Source organism: Corapipo altera, unplaced genomic scaffold (genome assembly GCF_003945725.1).
Source record: "Corapipo altera isolate COAL_440 unplaced genomic scaffold, ASM394572v1 67, whole genome shotgun sequence".
NCBI lineage: Eukaryota > Metazoa > Chordata > Aves > Passeriformes > Pipridae > Corapipo > Corapipo altera.
The window spans coordinates 2443996-2464570 of record NW_020884906.1 but is presented as its reverse complement, the minus strand read 5'-3'; the positions used below and the strand labels follow the sequence as shown (position 1 = coordinate 2464570).

The 20575-nt window shown below is 41.3% G+C and overlaps 1 protein-coding gene across 3 annotated transcripts in view; it reads right to left on the bottom strand.

Moving 5' to 3' along the window:
- Window positions 1-6093: 6093 nt before the first annotated feature.
- GALNT9 (polypeptide N-acetylgalactosaminyltransferase 9) overlaps window positions 6094-20575 on the bottom strand; it is a 135738-nt gene continuing 121256 nt past the window's right edge. For all 3 annotated transcript variants that reach the window (XM_027652242.1, XM_027652243.1, XM_027652244.1), the window contains 3 exons: window positions 19331-19426; window positions 12285-12452; window positions 6094-11477 (listed from right to left, as the gene is read on the bottom strand). In XM_027652242.1, coding sequence (XP_027508043.1) covers window positions 11331-11477; window positions 12285-12452; window positions 19331-19426 — 411 coding nt within the window. In that variant the 3' untranslated portion in view covers window positions 6094-11330. The remainder of the gene's footprint in view (window positions 11478-12284; window positions 12453-19330; window positions 19427-20575) is intronic.

The following is a 20575-nucleotide window of genomic DNA, read 5'->3' as shown; positions in this document are numbered from 1 at the left end:
ATTTCTTAACGTCTTGACTCGAAAAGCACCTTCTTGTCAGCATTTCCCTCCGTTTGCAAGGTGAAGGTGAGGACAAAGCCTGCTTCCCCCAAACTGTTTTCCTTTCCTGTGATTAAACACACCACCACACAGCAAGGGAGAGGAGAAGAAAAAGAACAGATGCCCGGCCACACATCATTACACAGCCCTGTCAGGAGGCAGGTAATGACCTGGAGTCACCTCCTCTGAAGTGCCCACCTTGAGCTTGGATTCCACTTCTGCAGAGCCCACGGGACTCACAGCCCACCCCTGAGCAAACCCACTGCTCATTTATTGCACCTCCAGCACACCACGAGAAAACCCCCAGCCTGCAAACTTGTTACAACTGGAATTATCTCTAGCCCAGTCATCTGAAGTCATTATTTATTTATTCCCCTGCAGCCTAGACAGATAATTAGTGAATAATTTGAGGTTTTCTGGGCATGACAACCTGCTCTGATAGCTGCCCCTCGTCTTGATTAAATCTCTGCCTCATATCTCCCAGCAGCACCTCATGCGAGAAAATTCCAGGCTCTGCCAGTATCAGGTTGCTCAGTTTGAAACCATCATGAATGTTTGGGGAGAGGGAAGAAATTCAGGAAGAATTTGATTTTATTTTCTCAAGCTTTATGTGACTAAAGGTTGCTTTGCATCCAAAGCCCCTGTAGGAACGTGGATGTGACTGCAGGGAAATGACAGGGATATTACACCACAGGGTTTAAAACAGCATTAGGAACAGAGACACACACAAGCTTTAGGAAGGAAAACAAACATACCTGAATGCTAGAAAAGTGAATTCAGTGTATGAAGTGCATTAGGACTGCTCTAGCCCACACCCCATGGAGAATAAGCAGAGCCTGTTTTAATGAAAGCCCTGGGCAGCCTCTTGCCGGAGCCCTGGTTTCCAAGCGCTCATGGTTCCCTGGTGGGGTTCAAGCCATAACCCCCCCAAACCTTGGGGCACAGCCCTGTCCCACAACCCGAGGGCAGGCTGGGGCTGGGTTTAATGAGGTGTTGATTCTGCAGATGGTGGCAGTGGTGGGGTTTGTGGTTTCTGCCTGCGGCGCCCGGGCTTGTTCGCTCGCCGTGAGATCGGCAGATTTTATATGTGGAGCTTGGAAAGGTCACAGCTCTCTGAAGTCTGCAAGCTGTACTGCTGTCCCCTTCATCCCTGATTCACTAAATGCCAGTAGCTGAGTGGCCTTGGGCAACAAATTAAAAGCAGTGGGATAAAATGGACCATCATCTCAGATTCATGGAGTGGGAGTTCTGTGCGGATATTTATTTAAGACTTTTCTTCTCCCATAAAATACCCGAGTCCTTACTGATTCTTTTTCCACACTGTTTCTCCTCTCTGGTTCCCATTTTCTTACTGTTGGTGCTCTGCCTGAGAGCACAGGAATAAATGATGGCTGAACCCAGTCCAGGGGTTGCCTGGGACCTCACATTTCTGTGACTCACCAAGTCAGAACTCCAGCCTGAGTGCCAGGACCAGCATGATGAGCATTCAGGGGGAGGGAGAATGTGACCCCTCTTTCATGGTCAAAACAGGGAAGAAAGGAGGTGTCTGGCCATGCTCATGTTGTTAGGCTCCAGGGGAGATTATTATTATTTTTTGTAAATTCACAATCTCCTCAGAGTGTTCTTTGGGCACCTCCAGAAGTTGTAGTGGAAAGGAGCTGCATTATTTATCTGAAACCTCCCAGGTCTCACACACAGGTCTTTCCTGACCAGAGGGGTTCATCCTCCCAGCACAGGAGATACAGGACAGCTGTTTTTACCTTCTCTTCCCAGTCTGGCTCACACGTGGACCAAAGAGCTTACCTTGGGTACCACCACGGGACAGAGGGATTCTGGCACGTACATTTCCTAAATCCTTCTGTGGACATAGATTTCATAAAGGCATCCTTGACAGAGGCTGGCTTCTAGAGGTCAGTCCAACACCTCAATCCACAGCTACTCCACAGATGATGAACAGGTGTCACCCCAAACTCCCATCACAAAATATTACCCCTCAGCATCTTAATAAATACACTCCTTTCTTTCCTTGAACTGATCCCTTATTACATTTCAGGGCCTAGCTTACAAAGGACAGGTTCATTTGCTAATACATGAATCATTATTGCTTTGAGCCTCTGAGCTAGCATTTTTTATGAGCACGCTTCAAAATGGATTTGATTGCTGTTAGAAATCATTTTGGTTCACACTCGACAACCAGGCCAACCTAAGCCAATATGCTCTGCCTGGCACTGTGGAAAGATGTTGTGAGAATTTAATTACTAACTGCAAGTTGCTGTGCATATGGTGAATTTTAAATGGACTGTTTCTTTTATTTTTTTTTTTGCCTCCAAGATAAAAAACCCTGGTTGTTTAACTCCAGCTTATTAAGATCTCTATCTAGCAGTTCTGATAAAATTGTTTCAGATTGTATACCCTACAGAGAACAGCGTGCTGCCTTTTCCTATCCATGAGCTGCCTGCAGACCATAAATGCCATCCAAGCCAAAGTGAGTCCTCTTTGCCCTTCTGTGAGGCTGGGCTAAACGTTAAGAGATTAGATTTACTTCACTGCCTTCATGTAAGAAAGCTTTTGGAAAAACATTTGTTTTATGTGATAAGGTACAACAAAACACCACCAGAACAGAACTTCTCAGTTCTGGCAGCAGGAGTCTCACCTTGGGGAAGGGAGGGAAGGATGGATAGTGGAGTTGCAGACTGTAAAAATACACTTAAAATAGTTTAAATCCAATCACTCATTACCTCTCATCTCCTTTTCCACTCTCATGTCAGTGCTGATGCTCTTCTGCTGTTTGGTTTCTATGTGACATGAAAGCTCTGTGATACATGTCACACTGATATTTATACAGAACATTAGCACATTAACAAGAGGAGGAAGATGAGCTTTCAGAATGTCTCTTATTAATACACACACTATATGTATACATGGCACATTAGACCTCCAGATTTTCATGAAGTCCTCAGGCCTGGAATAAATTAACTGATGAAGAGCACAATTTTTCTAAGCAGCTATCATTTTTCTACTTACTTGAGCTGAATCTTTAGCTGGTGTGTGAAAGAACAATTCTGTGAGACACAGATTTGATGCTGGGTTTACCTCAGACTACATTTATCACACATTCATTTGTCAATGCATTTTATAGGAAAAGAAAAAAAGAAAAACAACTTAAAAATTCTTTCTTTTGGACTTGTGTTCAGGCAAAGAAATTAAAAATTTGCTTCAAAAAAATTAGAATTCTAAGGTTTTTGAATAGGTTTAATAGTTACACAGAGTCCCTTTCTACTAAACCCTGGTATAAAGAAGGAGAAAAGCCTCGTGTCACCCTGGTCTGATGGATAGCAAAAAGGGTCTCTGATTCAGACTTAAGAAAGGAGCTTTGGCTCCAGGATCAAAACAGAAAGCAGGCTCCTAAGAGATGAAAAGTGTCCTGACTTTTTTTCTGATAAGGCTGAACATAACACAAATCCCTCACTGCCCCTCAGGAGCCCACTGGAGCTTTGAACTTCATTTCTCTTCAGAAAAAGAAGGCACAATGCAGCAGCCTGGGCCTCAGTATTATGATAGTCTGAGATTGTGAGAGAAAAAAACATGGCTTGGACTTGCTGGATGTATTCTGAGTATTTAAAAAAAAAACCAAAAACTCCAACAGGCTTATCAGCCACAATGTACCTTTCCAAAAAACAAGGGAAAACACTTTCAAAACACCTGTGTCACTTCAGTGAGCCTACACTCTGCTCTCAAGAGCAACTCAAAATGACTTATACCATCCAAAAGGAGAAAAACTGGAACCAAAGTTATTTAGGTTCAGATTCACAAAAATATTTAACTACTTCCCTTTGGTGAGCTGGACCTCAGCTGATCTGCTTTTACTTGAATTTGCACCCTTGATGCAGATTCTCACCTCATACCCCAACCTTTGGCCAGCAAGACCAGAGCACCCAGGGCTTGTCTAGCCCAGACCTTCCCTGCAGGATGAGAGTGGCCAGGTCAGCACCTCACTAACCCAGAATCATCCTGAACAGTCCCAACATCTTGCTAATTGCTTTTTAACACAAAACAAGCAGCTTTGCAATGGAAGGTGCCATTTATTCAATTTAAACACATCATTTTACTGCTTGATTTCCTCCTCCTTGCTGATAGGTGGCAGCAGTTTCTGCACAGAATGCCAGTGCTTGAAGTGCACGGGGAATTTCAATAGGTTTTGGCAAATGTTTCATTGCTAACACACCACAGCACTGACCTGTGTGTTTTGGAGCTCTGTCAACAGATTAGGCAGATTTCACTGTCATAAACTGCAAAAGCAGAAAAACCTTTCCTGAATCCTGATTAAAATTTCTTTATTGGAGCTCAGTTATTCACGTGAAGAACCCAGGGTGAACTGCTGTGTGTCAGGTTGTGCTTTCCAGATTGGACCCAGTCAGGATTCAAAGGCAACTCTAACTAATGCAGGTGCTCAATGACATTGCAGTAACAACAAACAGCCAAAACCAAACAAAAAACAGCCAAGCCAGCCACGTACAGGCTAAAAAATCATTATCACTGCCACTCATTGCTCAGTTACAGGCACATATTAATGATTCACGGTTGATTCATGAAGATTTATTGAGCAAAAAAAGGAGAAGGGTGGCTACATCCACAGAATACATTCTTCACAGTGAAAAATCTGAGATTTGGGATAACTTCTACAGTGCAACCGTTGTCAGATGCAGAACTACTGACAAAATATTTATATGAACCTAATTTTGCTGGATATTATTCACAGAACATTCATTCTAGCAAGCATATGGTACCTTTAAAGGTGAGGTTTCTCCTTCCAAGAAATGTTGGCTTGATGATAATAGGAAGCTGAGCCTACAGAATGCCTTGGCTTGGAACAGAGCAGCATCCCTTCGCAGAGCCCTCAGCGTGGAGTTAGGAGGAAATGCCTCACCCTAAAATAGACTCATCCTGGAGATGGAGATAAATTTGCCCAGGCTGTGCCAGGCCACTCCTCTTGAGGCTGCTTGTGTTGTTACCCACCTGAAGCCTACAGCCAGCCCCACCTGCCCTGGGTAAACCAGGCAGTCGCTCAGCAGCTGCTCTCCCACTGGGTCCGTCACTGCCCTTGGAGAAATGGGGAAGGAGAAAGCTGGTGCACTCAGGTCTCCCCCACTGCACTCTGCTGAACCAGAGGGGTGCAAGAGAGCCAGGAATATGGCAACATGTCCCAGCCTGGTCACCCCACGGCCTCCTCCCAGCAGGAGCAGCAGGGCCGGGAGCTCTTCCTCGCAGGGCAAATGAAGGTGGTGTTGCACCCCTTCTCAGATGCTCTGTGCTCTTTGATCACAAACTGCACACTTTGTCACACACACTAACAGAGGAGATACAGCCTGGCTGAGATCCAAAATCAATGTTAAAACCAGCCATGTATGTTTTACACCACGGCAGCAGCTCAGGAACCCGATCGGTTCTCACCCTGCTGTCACCCTGTCCCGGGGATGACACAGAGCATCTGCTTGCACAGTTACAAACTTGTTTGACAGTGATACTAAAAAAGCATGACACCCAGTTCAGAAATATATTTTAGAACAGGATGACAGAGGTCAAACTAAGAAGGGTGTTAAAAAAGAGTTGGCAGCAGTTATTCACAGTTTTTCACCATAAGAGAACTACAGGGCATCCTATGGAATGAAAGGCAGCAATGCTGACTTGCAGCAATTGTGCTTTATTACAGCAGGATGTTGTGGCATCCAGAGGTGTAAGTGGATTAGAAACACACAGGCCCACTTTTGTTGTTAAACCTAGTGGTAAGGTTGGTGTGTACAGCCTCTGGCTTGGGAAGTCCTTACCTTGAGAAATTAGGGGAAGAGACAAAATGAAGGGATCATTCTGCTTCAGAACAGCTCACAGTCTGCTGTGCTCTTCTCAGAAATGGGCTGACTACCTTTCAGAACAGATTATGTGCAATGTAAATTTTAAAATGCACATATGCTTTGCTCTTCTCGTTTTCCTTTGTGTGACAACTTTGAATTTTAATACAACTGTCCAAACATACAATGATAAAACATGCAGCTCATGTCAGCAGTAAAATGCATAGTAATTTATTAACTTTTTGAGTGTGAATACAAATTGATTTGATGATGTGCCACATAATGAAAAATTATTCGCAGTCACAACTTGCATTCTAGTTGCTGCATTATTTTTTTTTTCTTAATTAAACATTACAAAGAGTTTGAAAACTGCACAACACTTGTTGGTGGCCAACAGGAAACTGTAATGCTATGAAAAGTAACCAGTGCTTCTACACGTTTTTGAAGAATGCTCTTGATTCAGAAATTAACTTCTTCAAAAGCAGGTTGCCATATATTGCTTCACTGGGTGTTTTTTTAAAGTAAGCATTCTTGGAAAAGAAACATTTTTTTTTACTTAGGACAACCTCTCAACTCAACACCTTTAGTTACAAGTCATTAATGGTTTTGTCATATAAGTCAATGTATTTGTGAAACCATTCTGAAATCCATTACAATGTACTAAAGTCACTGTATATCTCTTCTTCTAATGTCATTGATGGCTGGGGCATTGTAAAGACACAGCAGAAATCTTCACACAGCACAAGCATCCCACATCTTTATAGGAACACGGAGATTGTTAAGGAAGTATCTGAAACTAATTCATTATGTTTTGGAGAAGATGTAAATATTGATGCACTTTGTGCCACATTCACTGATAATTATTAACTGTATAATTTCAGTATTTATTCCTTGAGTTCCCTTAGTTCCCTGGGTGAGCAGATTCCATCTCTGGCAGAATACACTCAGTGCCTTAGTGTTTCAAGAACATCCTGGTTACCACACAGGAAACTATAAATGTGTGATGCACATACTTCAGTAGACCATGGTGCCACTTAAGGTATTTTCCATCTATTCAGTAATTAGAGCTCTCACCTTAAGTCCACTAATGTCACACACAGAAAAAGAACATCAAATTGTATGGCTGGTCTCTTGAACAGCTCTTCCTGATGAAAGCAATACACACATTTATTAAGTTTGGGATTCTTTCCAAAGAGAACATGATATTAAGTTTACTGTGGTGACGTGCAGATCTAGAGACATGTGAAGACCTGATCATTCCTTGGTTTCTGTCCAGCTTGTTATAGACCTTCTAAACTGCAATACCATCTTTGGTCTGTGGCATGACCTCTGCCATGGGCTTTGATCAGCACTAAGAAGCAGGCAGTCAAAACAGCAGCAGCCAGAAATGGAACATCATTGTTAGAGACATCTTCAGTCAAGTGAATTCTGACAGTTGTTCTTCCTGCTCAAGCCTTTAACGAAAACCAAAGCTATTTGTGTCCTAACTGGAGGATAATATGCCAAAGTGCCTCTGAACCACAACTTCTATTAAAGTTCTTCCTACAACCCAACTCACTGGATCCCTAAACAGGCCATAATGTGCTTCTGCACGTCTGTTAATGAACCATCTCAAATGAATCCTGGATGCTGAAGGAATTACATGCTGTGTAATTGATCTAAAGAACAGATTAGGACTGCTGCTATTTCATTAAATCTTATTAGCTCTGGCTTAAGTACTTAAAACTGCAGCTGTCCTGTGTCAGACAGATTACACCCCTTGTCACATGGCAAGTGAGATTTTCATCTGCTAAACCATCTACTAGACCATCCTGTTTTAAAAAGGAGCAGGCTGATGAAAAGGAATATAAACAAAGGACTGTGAAAGCCTCACCTTCAGACACAGTGAGCCCCAAATTATTCACTGAAATGAGATAGATAGCTCAACATGTTCCAAATATGTATGAAGACCTATTGTTTTGTTTCCATGTTTTGGTTTTAGATCACTTCTATGGAACCTTAGTTTGGCTTTTTGGATGTGGAAGAGCCCTGAAGAGTTCTCATGGGTGAGCACAACACAGGTCTTAAACAATTGCAAGGGAATCCCTTGGGTCCTCCCAAAACACCTTCTTTAGTTCTTTTTCTCTTAGCTGCTTCCACTGGAGGATATTGTTCCTCAGGAACCAGTGAGCCAGCAAAGCTAGAGGAAAATTTTGGCTGAGGAACAAGTAGCTTTAATCAAGCCAAAAGTAAAATCCAGCTTGGAAAACAGTTTATAGCTCTCAAAGGAGAAAGAGGTTTTTTTACTACAGGACTCAAGCTAAATTTTAGGGACCCTGACATGCTCAGAAAAGTCTATTTTTACTGCTTTGCCTTTGACAACAATGTGCTAGGCTTGTGTTCTTTCTCACCTTCTGTTCTTCTGTCCTTTGACCTAGTATTTAGCTCCATAATCTCCCAAATCAAACAAAATAGCAAATGAAGACTTTGATCTGAATTTTCTCTACAAGGCATATTGCACTACATTAAATACTTTTCAGTATCTAGAACTGCTACACTGTGGGAAACAAGACTGAAAATCTGCACAACATTAAGCAGGATTTCAGATAATACTAAGGGGTAAAATATTGACAAAAGAACCATAGGCTTTGGTTAAAACAGATAATACTCAAGGCTTTTTTTATTATTATTCTTTTGATGAGAGAATATTTAAGACCCTCTCACATGCAGAGTCACCATGTTAATACCACAGCCAAAGCAGTGGTTCATACAGATAAAGACTAAAGTAAAAATAATCCAACAGATGTGCTTTGCAAATATAAGAAATTATTTCAGCAAATCTTAAAAAAACGACAATCACAAAAAATACCGACTCCACCTTTAAGAGTTATCTGAATTTTTTTTATATTAGTCTGTAAATCTCAGAGCCACTTATCTATCACAAAAACCTGCTTTCCTTCTTCTACCCTAACTCTAAGAGTTAGGCATTTACTAGTCACCTTGATATATAATTACTTTCAACTTCCAGCCTTGTTCATATAATATAGTTGGCACTTACTCACTGGGAAGACTAAAAATGGTGTGAATAACCTGTTACTCCCCAAAAAGCTCATCTGGTAAAATCATCTTTCCCTTCTTTTGCCTTCTCACCTCCCTCAAGGAGCAAAACTCCATCAGAGCAAACAAAAGGAGAATACAGCCTTCATAAAATTTAAAATGGGGAAACTGTGTCTGGACAGAAGATGAGAAGTCACTTGCAAACACACTCCTGTGCAAAGCTTTCAACAGCTGCTCCATGGATGGTAACTGCAATTTTAAATTGTCTACAGTCAACATAAGGAGGTTAAATGCAGGGCAGCTGTTCCCAATCTATATTTAGCCTGAAGCTTCCTACCTGGTTCAGACCTGCAGGAAGGCTTGAATACTGAGATTGTCCGTGATTTTATACTGTATTCCTTGATTTATTAAAGATGCTATTCTCCCTGCAGGTCCTATTACACTGTTCAAAAGGTTGTGTTCAACTAACCGTAAACACAGAGTTTGAAGCATTTTTATATCTAGAATCTCAGCCAGAATTATTCTTTTATATATATTCATGCGTAACCAGGCCCACACGACATAAATAGAGATCAGCAATTAGCCCCAAATAAACTCCAGGAGAACTGGCTTTGTGTTGCATCTTGCACGCTGTGTTTCAGAAATAAAATCAGGGCAAAATACAGTGATATGCTTTCCACATACTAACCAAGAGTTGACAAGAACTGATGGATTTTGCATGTTAAAAGTAAATATTTTATTACATATCGTGCCCTTGAAAAATTAACTTTGTTTCCATTCGATTTTGTTCAGCATGCCTTGAAATAGGGATGGCAAAAGCTATTCAAGGAACAGATCACCCAGACTCACGGCACCGCAGGGACTGCAATTACCTGGCTCAGGAAAAACAAAGCAATTTTGTTTTTTAAAGTTCTATAAAATATTAAACAGCGAAATGAACAGATCCCATCTGTGTCTCTCCTTCACATATGACTGAATCTGCTGTACTGAAAATCTGCACTGAAAATCTGCCTGACACGGACCCACAGCCAAAACCCGCTGATGTCGACAGTGGCCATCAGCTCTGACAGACTTTGGGGTAAGACCTTGTCACTGCTCTGGCCACCTGTGCACACATCCTGCAGGAACCACTGGACACATCATCAAATTCAGGTTCACAAAGATGCTGTCAATGGGTCAACTAGAGTAAAATATTCATATTTCAGAGTAATGGTATTTATATACGCTCCCTACCTGCTGCTCTAATTTGCCTTCTTATCACTGGGTTTGTGTTTGTTTTTCAAATACTGGAAAGCCTTCGCTGGCTTGCTCAGGAACCCTGTCCAGAGAGTGCTCACAAAGCGTGTTTGCTCACATTTGACATTTCCACAGGATGGGGAACAAACTGGAAAATTCAAGTTTTTAAATTCCACGGGTGGCACCGAAGCCACTCGACTCATTTTTGGAAGTAGTGACTATCCAGCTTCCAGGCAGCCCCTGGAACAGAACAGCAGGGCACCTGCATGCACAGCATGGCAGGAAGGGAACCTCACACTCACCTGCTCGGGGCTTGGGGGCCAACAGAGACCTCTTGAAATCCATCCCTCCAGCAGGACATTTACTGCCTCGGAAGAGTTAAATATGCAAGTGCTATATTGTGATGCCTTCACAGCCAAGAAATGTAAAACGTGGCAATATAACGGAGTGTGTGGCTATTTTACCTATTCAACATTTACCTGTGTCTATCTAGAAGAGGTCTCTAAAAATGCTGCTTTTCAGCAGCTTGAAGGTTGAGAACCACCTGTAAACATTTGCGGAACAGTCTCTCTCTAGAAACAGAGACTCCTAAACAATCAACCTTGAAATGCATCATATATTATATTATATTTCCAGTGTTATTTACAGATCTTCTTGTTTAGTACAATGAACCAGACATGCTGAAAAGGTAGGATTTTTCCAGTCCTCTTTTATACGAAGTACAATAAAAAAGGCACATGATTATTCACCATAGGAGTTGTGCACCAGTCAAAAAACTTAAAGCTAAAAAGCTACCCATCAGAGAACTCTCTTTATGAGGCAGTATTGGGATCTCTCCTTTGAATTCATCATAGAAAGATCTGTCTGTTAATTCCTCTAGGAGAGCTTAAGGAATCCGCTTCCCTGTCATGTTCTGATCTTCACAAGATTTCCAAATCAACAGAAAACTCTTGTTAAGCTTCCCACATCATCTACTGGAGCAAGGAAGAGTCAAACAGGGCATGTGTGTGTCTGCTTTTTGTTCTCCTTCTTTCTTTCCTTTGAATGCCCGACTGAGGAGGACTCTGGAGAGCCAAGACCTGTTCAAACGAATTTGCTTTAAGACAAATGCCTTGCAAGGTATGGCACACTGAGCAAGGGACAACAGCAGGAGGGGCAGCCCAGCCCCAGCAGTCAGTGTCTGCCGTGTTTTATCCAGTTCCTAATCATCCATTTCTGCCCCGAGCACCTCTGTACAACCAATCTGAGCCCAAAATTTGCATCCTTCGACATCTCCACTTCTAGACAACGGCCAGTGTCTCTGCTGATGATTGGGCCATTCTGGAAAAAAAATAAGGAGCAAGAGAAAAGACCAAAGGATTAGAAGGAACAGGGAAGGTAAAAAGTCTAGAAGAAAAACAGTGCTAGATCTGCAAATCTGTAGAAAGCACGATAAAATGCCTGGAGATTTCCATATATATCAAGGGATAAAAGCCCTTAGAAAGTGCTAGAAATTTCTAGGAGAAGCTAGCTAATACATATAAAGTACCAAAACAACTTGGTAATTCTAGATTTAAGAATTCATTGGACAAATACTCCCCAAATCACTAGAAAATCTCTAAAAAACCACTAGTGAATCCCTACAGAGCTCAAGATACAGGAAACCCCAGAAACTGTAATAGTGCTTTTGAAAGTCCTAAAAGTTATTTGAAAACTCCAGATCTAAAAATTCCTAGGTGCCAGAAAAAGTTCTAGAAACACCAAAAATTCCTAGGCACTAAAAAAAAACCCCAAAAAAAAAAAATTTACAAGCACGATCTTGACGATCAGTACAGAAATTGAGAATATTCCAATCCAAGATAACTAAAAATTCCCGGAAAGCATACTCCAAAATTCCTCCTCCTAATAAAAGAATTCCTAGGAATAATAATAATTATAATGATAATAATAATAATAATGATAATAATGATGGTGATGATGATAATAATAATATTCCTGGGTAGCACATGAACTATGGAAAACATATTTAACTATTTCTAAAAGGCATATGGGGGAATTCCTAGTACAGTCCTCTAAAGACCTCCTTGTTTTTCATTGAATATCCTCTAAAACATAATTCTCTGCAAGGCTCCCTGAGCTCTTCCATACCTGTGTGAAATCCCAGAACCTCTGTGCTGGCCTCAGGACATCTTCACACTTCTTCAGGGTGGGTGTCCTGCCCTTCCCATCGTCAACCAGGCATTTGGAGTCGGGCAGGAAGGCGGTGGAGCCCAAGGGCCCCAGCTGCAGGACCCCCTCGGAGCTGTACCGGACCAGCTGGGGGAGAAAGGAAAGTCAGAGGTGGTGAGGAGCCCTTTGTCCTGCTGCACGTGGGGTCTGTCCCCACCTGGGGCAAAGCTTGGGAGCCCTGTTTAACCAACAGGGTCTCACCTAGAACACAGCATTCCCTCCTTTCATTTCACACCTCTGCTCCCCCACTGTTCCCTGCCCACTGTTTCGCTGCGAAAAGGGCAATCAAGAGAGTGAAGTAATCAATATGTAAATCATGCCCACTCAGCAGGAGCTTATTTAACAAGGACACGATGTCAATTTTGCAGTGCAGTTTGTCCTTAAGAGCTCTGTTAGAAGGCTATGGAGAGCAACAAGTCTAATTAGTTTTTTGTAAATAAATGTCACCGAAAAAAATCCCACCGCACAACCAGGATCCAAAAATATGAGGGGGAAAAAGAAATCACGGGGGAAATGGCAGCAAATTTGCTAACATATGCTTCAGGCCTACATAATAAAGAATGACACTGATATTTCAGTTTACTGTGAAGCACATTAAAGCAAAAATGCACGATGCTGATTTGGCAGCAGGCCAATATGTCAAATCAGACTTATCTACTTCTCACTTCTGTGTTTAAATGCAGAGTCATTAAACCAGCACAATATTTTGCCCTTCTCACTGTAGAAGTGCAGCACTCAGGTGCCAGAAGACTGCAAAGTGGAGTCAGCCACGTGGCTTGTGTGCTGTGAGCCTGGATGCTGCAGGGTGAAGATCTGAGCCACCACAGAAATGCAATTACCACCCAGGAAATTCGCTGCCTGTCTGATCTTATTGCTGTTATAGGGCTGAAATTACTTAACAAGAAAGGGAAGGAAGGTCAGCAGTGCCTGCCATTTATTGGATGCCACTGACCACTGGGTGAGATATCATTAAGAATCAATCAGAAAAACTCAAATTAGAGTCCAGCTTTCTACCGCCATCCTTATTAACCTCAGAAGAATCATGCTGTGAATAATCATTTCTTGCTGGTAGTAAAAAGAGCATGGTCTACTTGCTCCCAGACCAGATGCTCTTTGACATAGTGTGTGTTCATTTTCCCACCTGCCACTTCTGTTCAGAGCAGCCATGTGAAGCAGTGAGTTAGAACTGAGCCTACATCAGAGAAAGCAAAAAGGATAACCACATCAGGATGCTCCATGTGAACAGTGCCATTGTCAAGGCACTGTCTGTACACACTAAAGCAAGACACTTTTGGGGTTTTATTTCACTATAAGGTTAGGAGGGACATATGTAAAAGAAGCTCGAGCAAGCAAAGTAATTCAAAATATGAACGAACCGTCAGGTCAGACAAATTAACTTCCTTTTTTCACATATAAAGGAGCTGGGGAAAAAAAAAACCAAAACAGCCACAAAACTTCCTTTTTTTAAAAAAAAAAAAAAAAAGTAAAACCTGTCTGTGTGTTTAATGGGCTCTCAGCAGAGTTCAAATGAACTGCAGGTATGGCTGAAACACTGAGCACAAAATGTGTTCATCTTCCAGTCTTTACTGTCTTTCTCCAGTCCCAAAATACCAACCAGCAACCTTGTTGGCTTTGCCTTTTTTAGATAATCAGAACCACTGTTTATAATTGGCCACAGGTTCTGCAGCACAGGAACAGTTTTCCCTGTGGTTTAAGACAAGTTTTCTGTACTGGCATTAAAACAGTCTCAAATATTCTTTGTCTTTAGAATCTCAACAGCCAGAATTGCACCAGCTTTGCATCACTGTAGCCACGTACTTAGGAAAGACTTTGTTATACAGCAGCCTGTCAAAGCAGAACACACCAGTTTTGCTTAGGCTTTAGAAGTGGAAGGTACATTATCACTGTTATAAACCATCCCCAGTATTGGAAGTGGCAGCTGTTACAGCTCAACAGGGTCAGAGATGGCTCCATGCAGGAAGCTGCTGTCTATACAACGACCAGACAAATGGAACAGCATGGGCTTAATTTTCCTGAATCTGTACTTTCTATCAAGTTTTTATGGCTACTCCAACAGTCATAAAAACTTAGGCTTATCCTGCAATGAAACAGAATTCTAAAAAAACCACCCCCAAACAATTATCTCAGTTTAGACCATATTACATAGTAAAGTTTTAGTGCCTGCTTCTGCAAAATCAGAGGAGAAATTCAGGTTCAAGAAACTACTATATGATTAATAACATCTCCCTCCAAAGACTTCATATCTTAACTTCCTAGAGACAACACAAACTATGAAAATAAAACAAGCATTAAAATAAGTTGCTTATTACTGTAGACTAGAAAGCAGGAACTGGGATACAGTCAATGAAATGAGAAAATTACACCTGCTGTGTTCAAACTTGGTCCTAAGTGTCACTACCATACAAAGAAACAACCTCTGAATTCCTGTTAGAATTGTGGATATGATCCATCATGCCAAACAGCCAAAATCAAATAACAAAATCCCCTTTATTAAGGAATATTAAATCCTAGTCATTTAAAAAAAAACTTAGTGCAGGTTCTGATGGGCTGAGATCATTAGGTATCCACACACTCCCACTGCAAGCTGCAGATCAGAAACAGTTTTATACATCACATGGGGATGGACCTTGGCTCAGTTTTTTATCTGAGAAGAGCTGAAGGATCCACATCAACGACACTGAAGCCAAGTGCTCTGTTACATACTCAAGATCTGATCCTGATACCATCTGCTGTACTGATGAGGAGATAGGAGAGTTTTCCCTTCAGCATTCAGAAATCTGAGCAGAATGCAAAAGATGTCAAAGGTTGTTTATCAAACCACCTCACCTGGTTTAAAAATAGTGAGTGCTGCTGCCTGTGGAACGTGATCCTCCAGGAACATCAATGGGGGAAGCAAATGGCAGCTTTCACCTGAAGGATTTGACTTACAAAAAATCCATTCCTGCTAATTCACAGTCAAGTGAAAAAAGCACAGAATGATTACAGATAACTGTTTGCAGGAAACAGTTACATGGAGGGGTCTGGTAGAGTTCAACACTAAATTTAACCTCTCTCTCCCACTCTTGTTCTCCAAGCAAAAGGAAATCTTTAATGATCCTTCAGTCCTGCAGGTTAAGGCAAGTTGAAAGCTGACACAGAGAGTGAAACAGAGAGCTACACAGGAATCCCAAACACCCTGTGCCTCCAGGATACTTGTCACCATAAGACACAACAAATCACAAGTTACCAAATTTCCATGTTTGTTCCAGAATCTCACCCACCGCTTCCTGCAAGTGAAGAAACTACCTGTTCATGCTGCTCTGCATGCAAAGCTGGGAAGCCACACAGCTCTGCCAAGCAAGATGTTAAATATCTGCCTTCTAGCAACAGTTTAAGTAGAGCCTTTCATCTCCTCTCATCCCATCTGTTTGCATAGCTGCGAGCTCCAGGAATCCCAACATCGAGCTCTCCCTCCTTTCTGCTTGATCCCAGCGTGGGCAGTTCTTGCTCTCACAGCTGCAGTGCCTCCTCTTTCTCTCTCTGTGAAAGGGAAGGGAGGAGGCTGGAGAAGGAGGCTCTTCACCCTGGCCCTTCTGTCCCAGGATGCCATTTTATTCAGTTCTCCTCTCCTTCCACACACCATATAATCAGCTCCACAGCTTTCCACACAGACTCTGAGACAGTGAGCATTTCCTCTGTGAAAGTGCTCTCAGAGGGTCCTGCAAAACCTGCATGTCTTAGGGCCATTCTAAGAAGCTTTCAGAGCAACATATTCCATTTTTGGGGGGTTGTATCTGCCCCCACAACCCCACTCTTGTTTGTTTGTTTGATTTTGTTTTACAACAAAAGGGGCTCATGTAATGCTACAGAACCACTGAGCTTTGCAGGTGATTGAACAAGGGAGGACACATGAAGAGGCAAGGCAGTTTAAGACCCCAAATATATTCCTTTCTTACTAATCTTCTTTAGCCCTGGGCTGTTTCTCCCAGCTGTATTTGCAAACAGTTTTTTCCTGAAAGTGATTAGACTCAAACTTCAGATCCAATGAACACATATAAAAAGGACACTACTCTTCTGTAAAAAGAGTTTTCAAATCAACTTGGACTGATGCAAAACCTCGTCTGGATACCCCTGGCTGTTAGCTTACACTGCCTTAGCTCAAGTCAAATTCATCAAACCAAATTGATGTAAACTCAGGCTAAATGCATTCCAGAGCATCCATAAAAGACTTTGTCCCCGTCTGAATAAAGAAATTTAAAAGCTGATGTCACTGACAAGACATGATTTATCGTGGTGAGAACTGATCTTGGAATACACACAGGGAAAGGCATTTTGCTCATGGAGAAGAGTGGTTTTAGTTTGCCATTGTAATGCAGGACAACACCATTCAGAGGTGTGCAACACCCAAGGGAAACAGAAGGGTAAGAAGTAGAAGAAAAGAAAATTTTATCCCAGATGAACAGTAATCTTCCTCCTAACTCAGTTTTCTTTAACCACTCGCCTGACTCGTGTTGTTTCAGTGGAACCATGTGTACCCTAAAATCACTGGTAATCTGCTTGTCAGAATTGAGGAGTATGAAAAGCAAACAAGGCTGTAGCTGCATGGGGGGATTCTTTCACTTCAGTAGGACACATGAAGCACCAGTGATAACCCAACTGGGAAAACGAGTTCCATATTTATATTAATTTATATTCAGTAGGCATGTACAAATAACCCAAATCTCGACTCAGCAGGGGTATTTTATACCCTGTGCTTGAGATGAAAAATGTCAGAAATGGAAAGCTAAATGCAGCAGACAACTATGCTCACCCAGGCTGATTAGAAGAGGGGCTCTAAAAATGTTTATTTAATATATTAAAACACTTGCTGTCAACACCTTTCATGCAGTGTGCTTGAATATCCTTGATTAGGGTTTGTGCAGCTGTGGTTCTCACACTGAATTAATTTTGTAAATTGTGGTGAGATGATAGAAGTTTTCCAGCTGTGTAATCATTAATTAACTTGGCTGCATTTGAGTGGCTCCAACCCATGCTTGTCTGTGAAATACTCAACTTAGATAAACCATCACCTTTGCCTTTGCTTGGTGTTTCTTGCAGAATGAAAACTTTTTTCCTTTTTTGTTGTTGTTGTTGTTCATTTGTTTGTTTTAAAGGGAAATGGAAACTGCTGCAGGATGATTTGGCAGATTAACTTTTTGACTTCCCCATACTCTGACAGTTCTTAGACACAGGGGATGCTTTGGATTTTAAGGGTTTGGGAAGAGTGACTTTCTCTTTTTATGTGTTTATACAGTGTTAGTAACAAAAGGGTTCTAGACTCTGGTTACAATGTAAAGTCTAAAATCAGCTCTTCAGGCTTTTCCAGAAAATTTCACAGAGACAGGAACCTGAAGACCTGCAGCAGAAACGAGCCAACAGTGATTTAACTGTCACTATCCAATTCCTGGGCAGTAAATACTTTGTGTAATGTTATTTGCACTTGAGAAGATCTGCCCCATGTCTGGTCTAGGACCCAAAATCCAAAAGCCATAATCTACTGGGCAATGTATTCATATCTTACTAAAAGGAAAATTACTTGATCCTTAATGGCTAAAACTGGTCAGGGCTGGATGCTGAGAAGTGAGGATCTTTATACTCCAAAATTATCAAGAGCTAGTCAGGAGAAGGTGGGCATATCATCCTTCCTTTCAAATAAATTCACAGTGACTTATGTCCTCATCTATTTTCTTCTAGAAGTCAAAGCATATTCTATGAAACAGAAGTCATGGAGAAAAACAAGTAGGTTGAGAACTTAAATTCCAAAACAAATTACAATCAGAACCATTTATTTCATTACTCTTCTAAGTGGTAGCACACTGACAGAGATGAGATGTTGCTAAGGGACTTTCTGGAAGGACTTAAATTTGCAGCTTTCTGGTCAGAATTAGAATGGAGCAAGAGAGTAAAGTCTCTCTGAGACCTGACACCTCTAACAAGAGTCTTCTTGAAAAGGTAATTTACATCTAATTAAGCAATGCTATTTTGTTACCTCACTCAAAGGCTGCTCCTTCCACCTCTACTAGGAGAGTGTCAGTCAAATATTCCATAATGATCCTGCCAAAGGTGGACATTTTGTCAGCAGGAATTACTGTCTGTCTCGCTTTGCTTCCACGGTGATGTACGAGCCAGGACTCCAAATCAATATATGTATCACTGAACTTTGGATAATTGTTAAGTCTGATAAGGTCAGAGTTTATTTACACAGGAGAATGTTCATTAACATAGTTTTGATTCAGATGGTACTTCAAAAGACACTAGAATTACATTTCACAAGCAGCTCAAGTCCTGGATTTAAATAATATCCAATTTATATTTAAAAAACAAGTGAAATCACTGCCAGTATGGAAAGAAGAAATGTCATTTGAAAATCTTCAGACATCTGTAAGAAAATAATAATATGCACAGGGACTGACCAAAAAAAAGAAATCTCCTATTTTAGAAAAGTCTTGACTTAGGGGATATTCTTACCTCCCTTTGATGTTGATGTTAAATATGTGCTTAACTTTTTGCCTACCCGGGGAATCACACCAGCAGCTTACTAAATAATTTCTCTCTAGGAGCCTATTGGACCAAGGAACAGTTGATTTAGAGAGGTATCATTCCTAGGGCAAGTCCTGTCATAACAAGAAGAGCTGCTCGCTCACACAAACAACCTAAATTAATTCATCTTCAGTGGATCCCTGTTATTTAAACAAATTAACACGATTCTTCTCTTTTCCTAACTGGCCTCTTCAATGTATAGATTCACGTGCTGAGCAACCTTGGAAAGGGCACCCAAAAAGACTGGAGTAAAGCCAGATATTTGCCTTTGCAACTCAGGAATGTGCTGCCAAACTCAGCTCAAACGCACCAAATGACCTTTTGTTTCTTCTGAAAATTCTTTAAGTTAAAGGTTTCTCGCTGATGATGGGATTTGAACCACTTACCTGAGAGGACATTCCATGGCATGGATAGAGGATTGCTTTGTCATCCTCTTCTGCCCCCTGGTCCAAGCAGTAGCCACTGGCTTTGCTGTTCCTCACCTGGAACCAGAGCAGAACAAACCCAGCTGGGTCAGAAACCAATCCCTGTGATCCAAGTCCCATCCAGCCAAATCTCAGCTGTGCTACCCCATTGACACAAGCAGCGTGTAAAACTGCCCTCTGAGAAACACATGCTTATTCTTCAGACAGGACAAGATGCCAACAGTGAATTTGCTCCAGGAAAAGACATCATTTGGACAACCTGCTGTCTTCACAGACCTCGGGTCACAGTTATATTTTCAGCAATTACTCAAGGATCAAAACGCCACAAAATTCACTCTGACCCAGGCCAAATTTTGCTCCAATTACTCTTGTGTAAACATAAATTTTGACCCTGTTTTGTTGAGTACGTGACTTAACAAACAGCATAGGAAAAACTCAGGTGTTGTGTCTTCCTATCCCTTATATAAAACTTGAAAAGCATGTGAAAAAAATATTATTTCAACTGAGAATATAGTGCATTGTTATGTACAGGAGTGACATAAAGCACATTGCTTGGAAGGGTACAGGTTCAGAGATCCAGTGAAGTAAAAAAATTCCTGTGCCTCCCCAGAAAAGGAGAATTTACAAGTCTATAAAAACTGGGATGGAGCTCTTGTGAAAACCCAGGCCTTTCTCTTGAGACTAGAAGTATTACACCCGTATTTTGGACATAGAAAAATTTTACAGGTATCATAAACAAGAAGTTATTTAGACAGACACTTTGGAAGAGTCAACAGGTCAGTTTTGGTTTAGACTGTGAAGTATCTCTCTGGTCACCCCCATAATATAGAAACAGCTGCTGTACAAGGTGTCAGAGAAAATCTGTAAATAATCCTTTATATCACAGAATACAAGCAGACCAGGGAATCCAATTGGACAAGGGGGATCACCAACAACTAAATTTCAGGAGGTTTATTTTATGACTCAGGCACTATAAAGGCTAAAGTAGATGAAGACAGCTTTATGACACGGCTTTAAAAATGTGAATTGAGTCACTAGGAAATATATTTTTACTACTGTTTCAATCTGTTTCACATCTACTCAGTACATCTATTTTCCTTTAAACTCACTAAAATCCAGACATCTTTTCCTCCAGGATAATAACCAGAGGAGAAAATATTCAATAACAAGCCTAATGCCATTTAGGATGAAGCCTTAAGTTTTTTC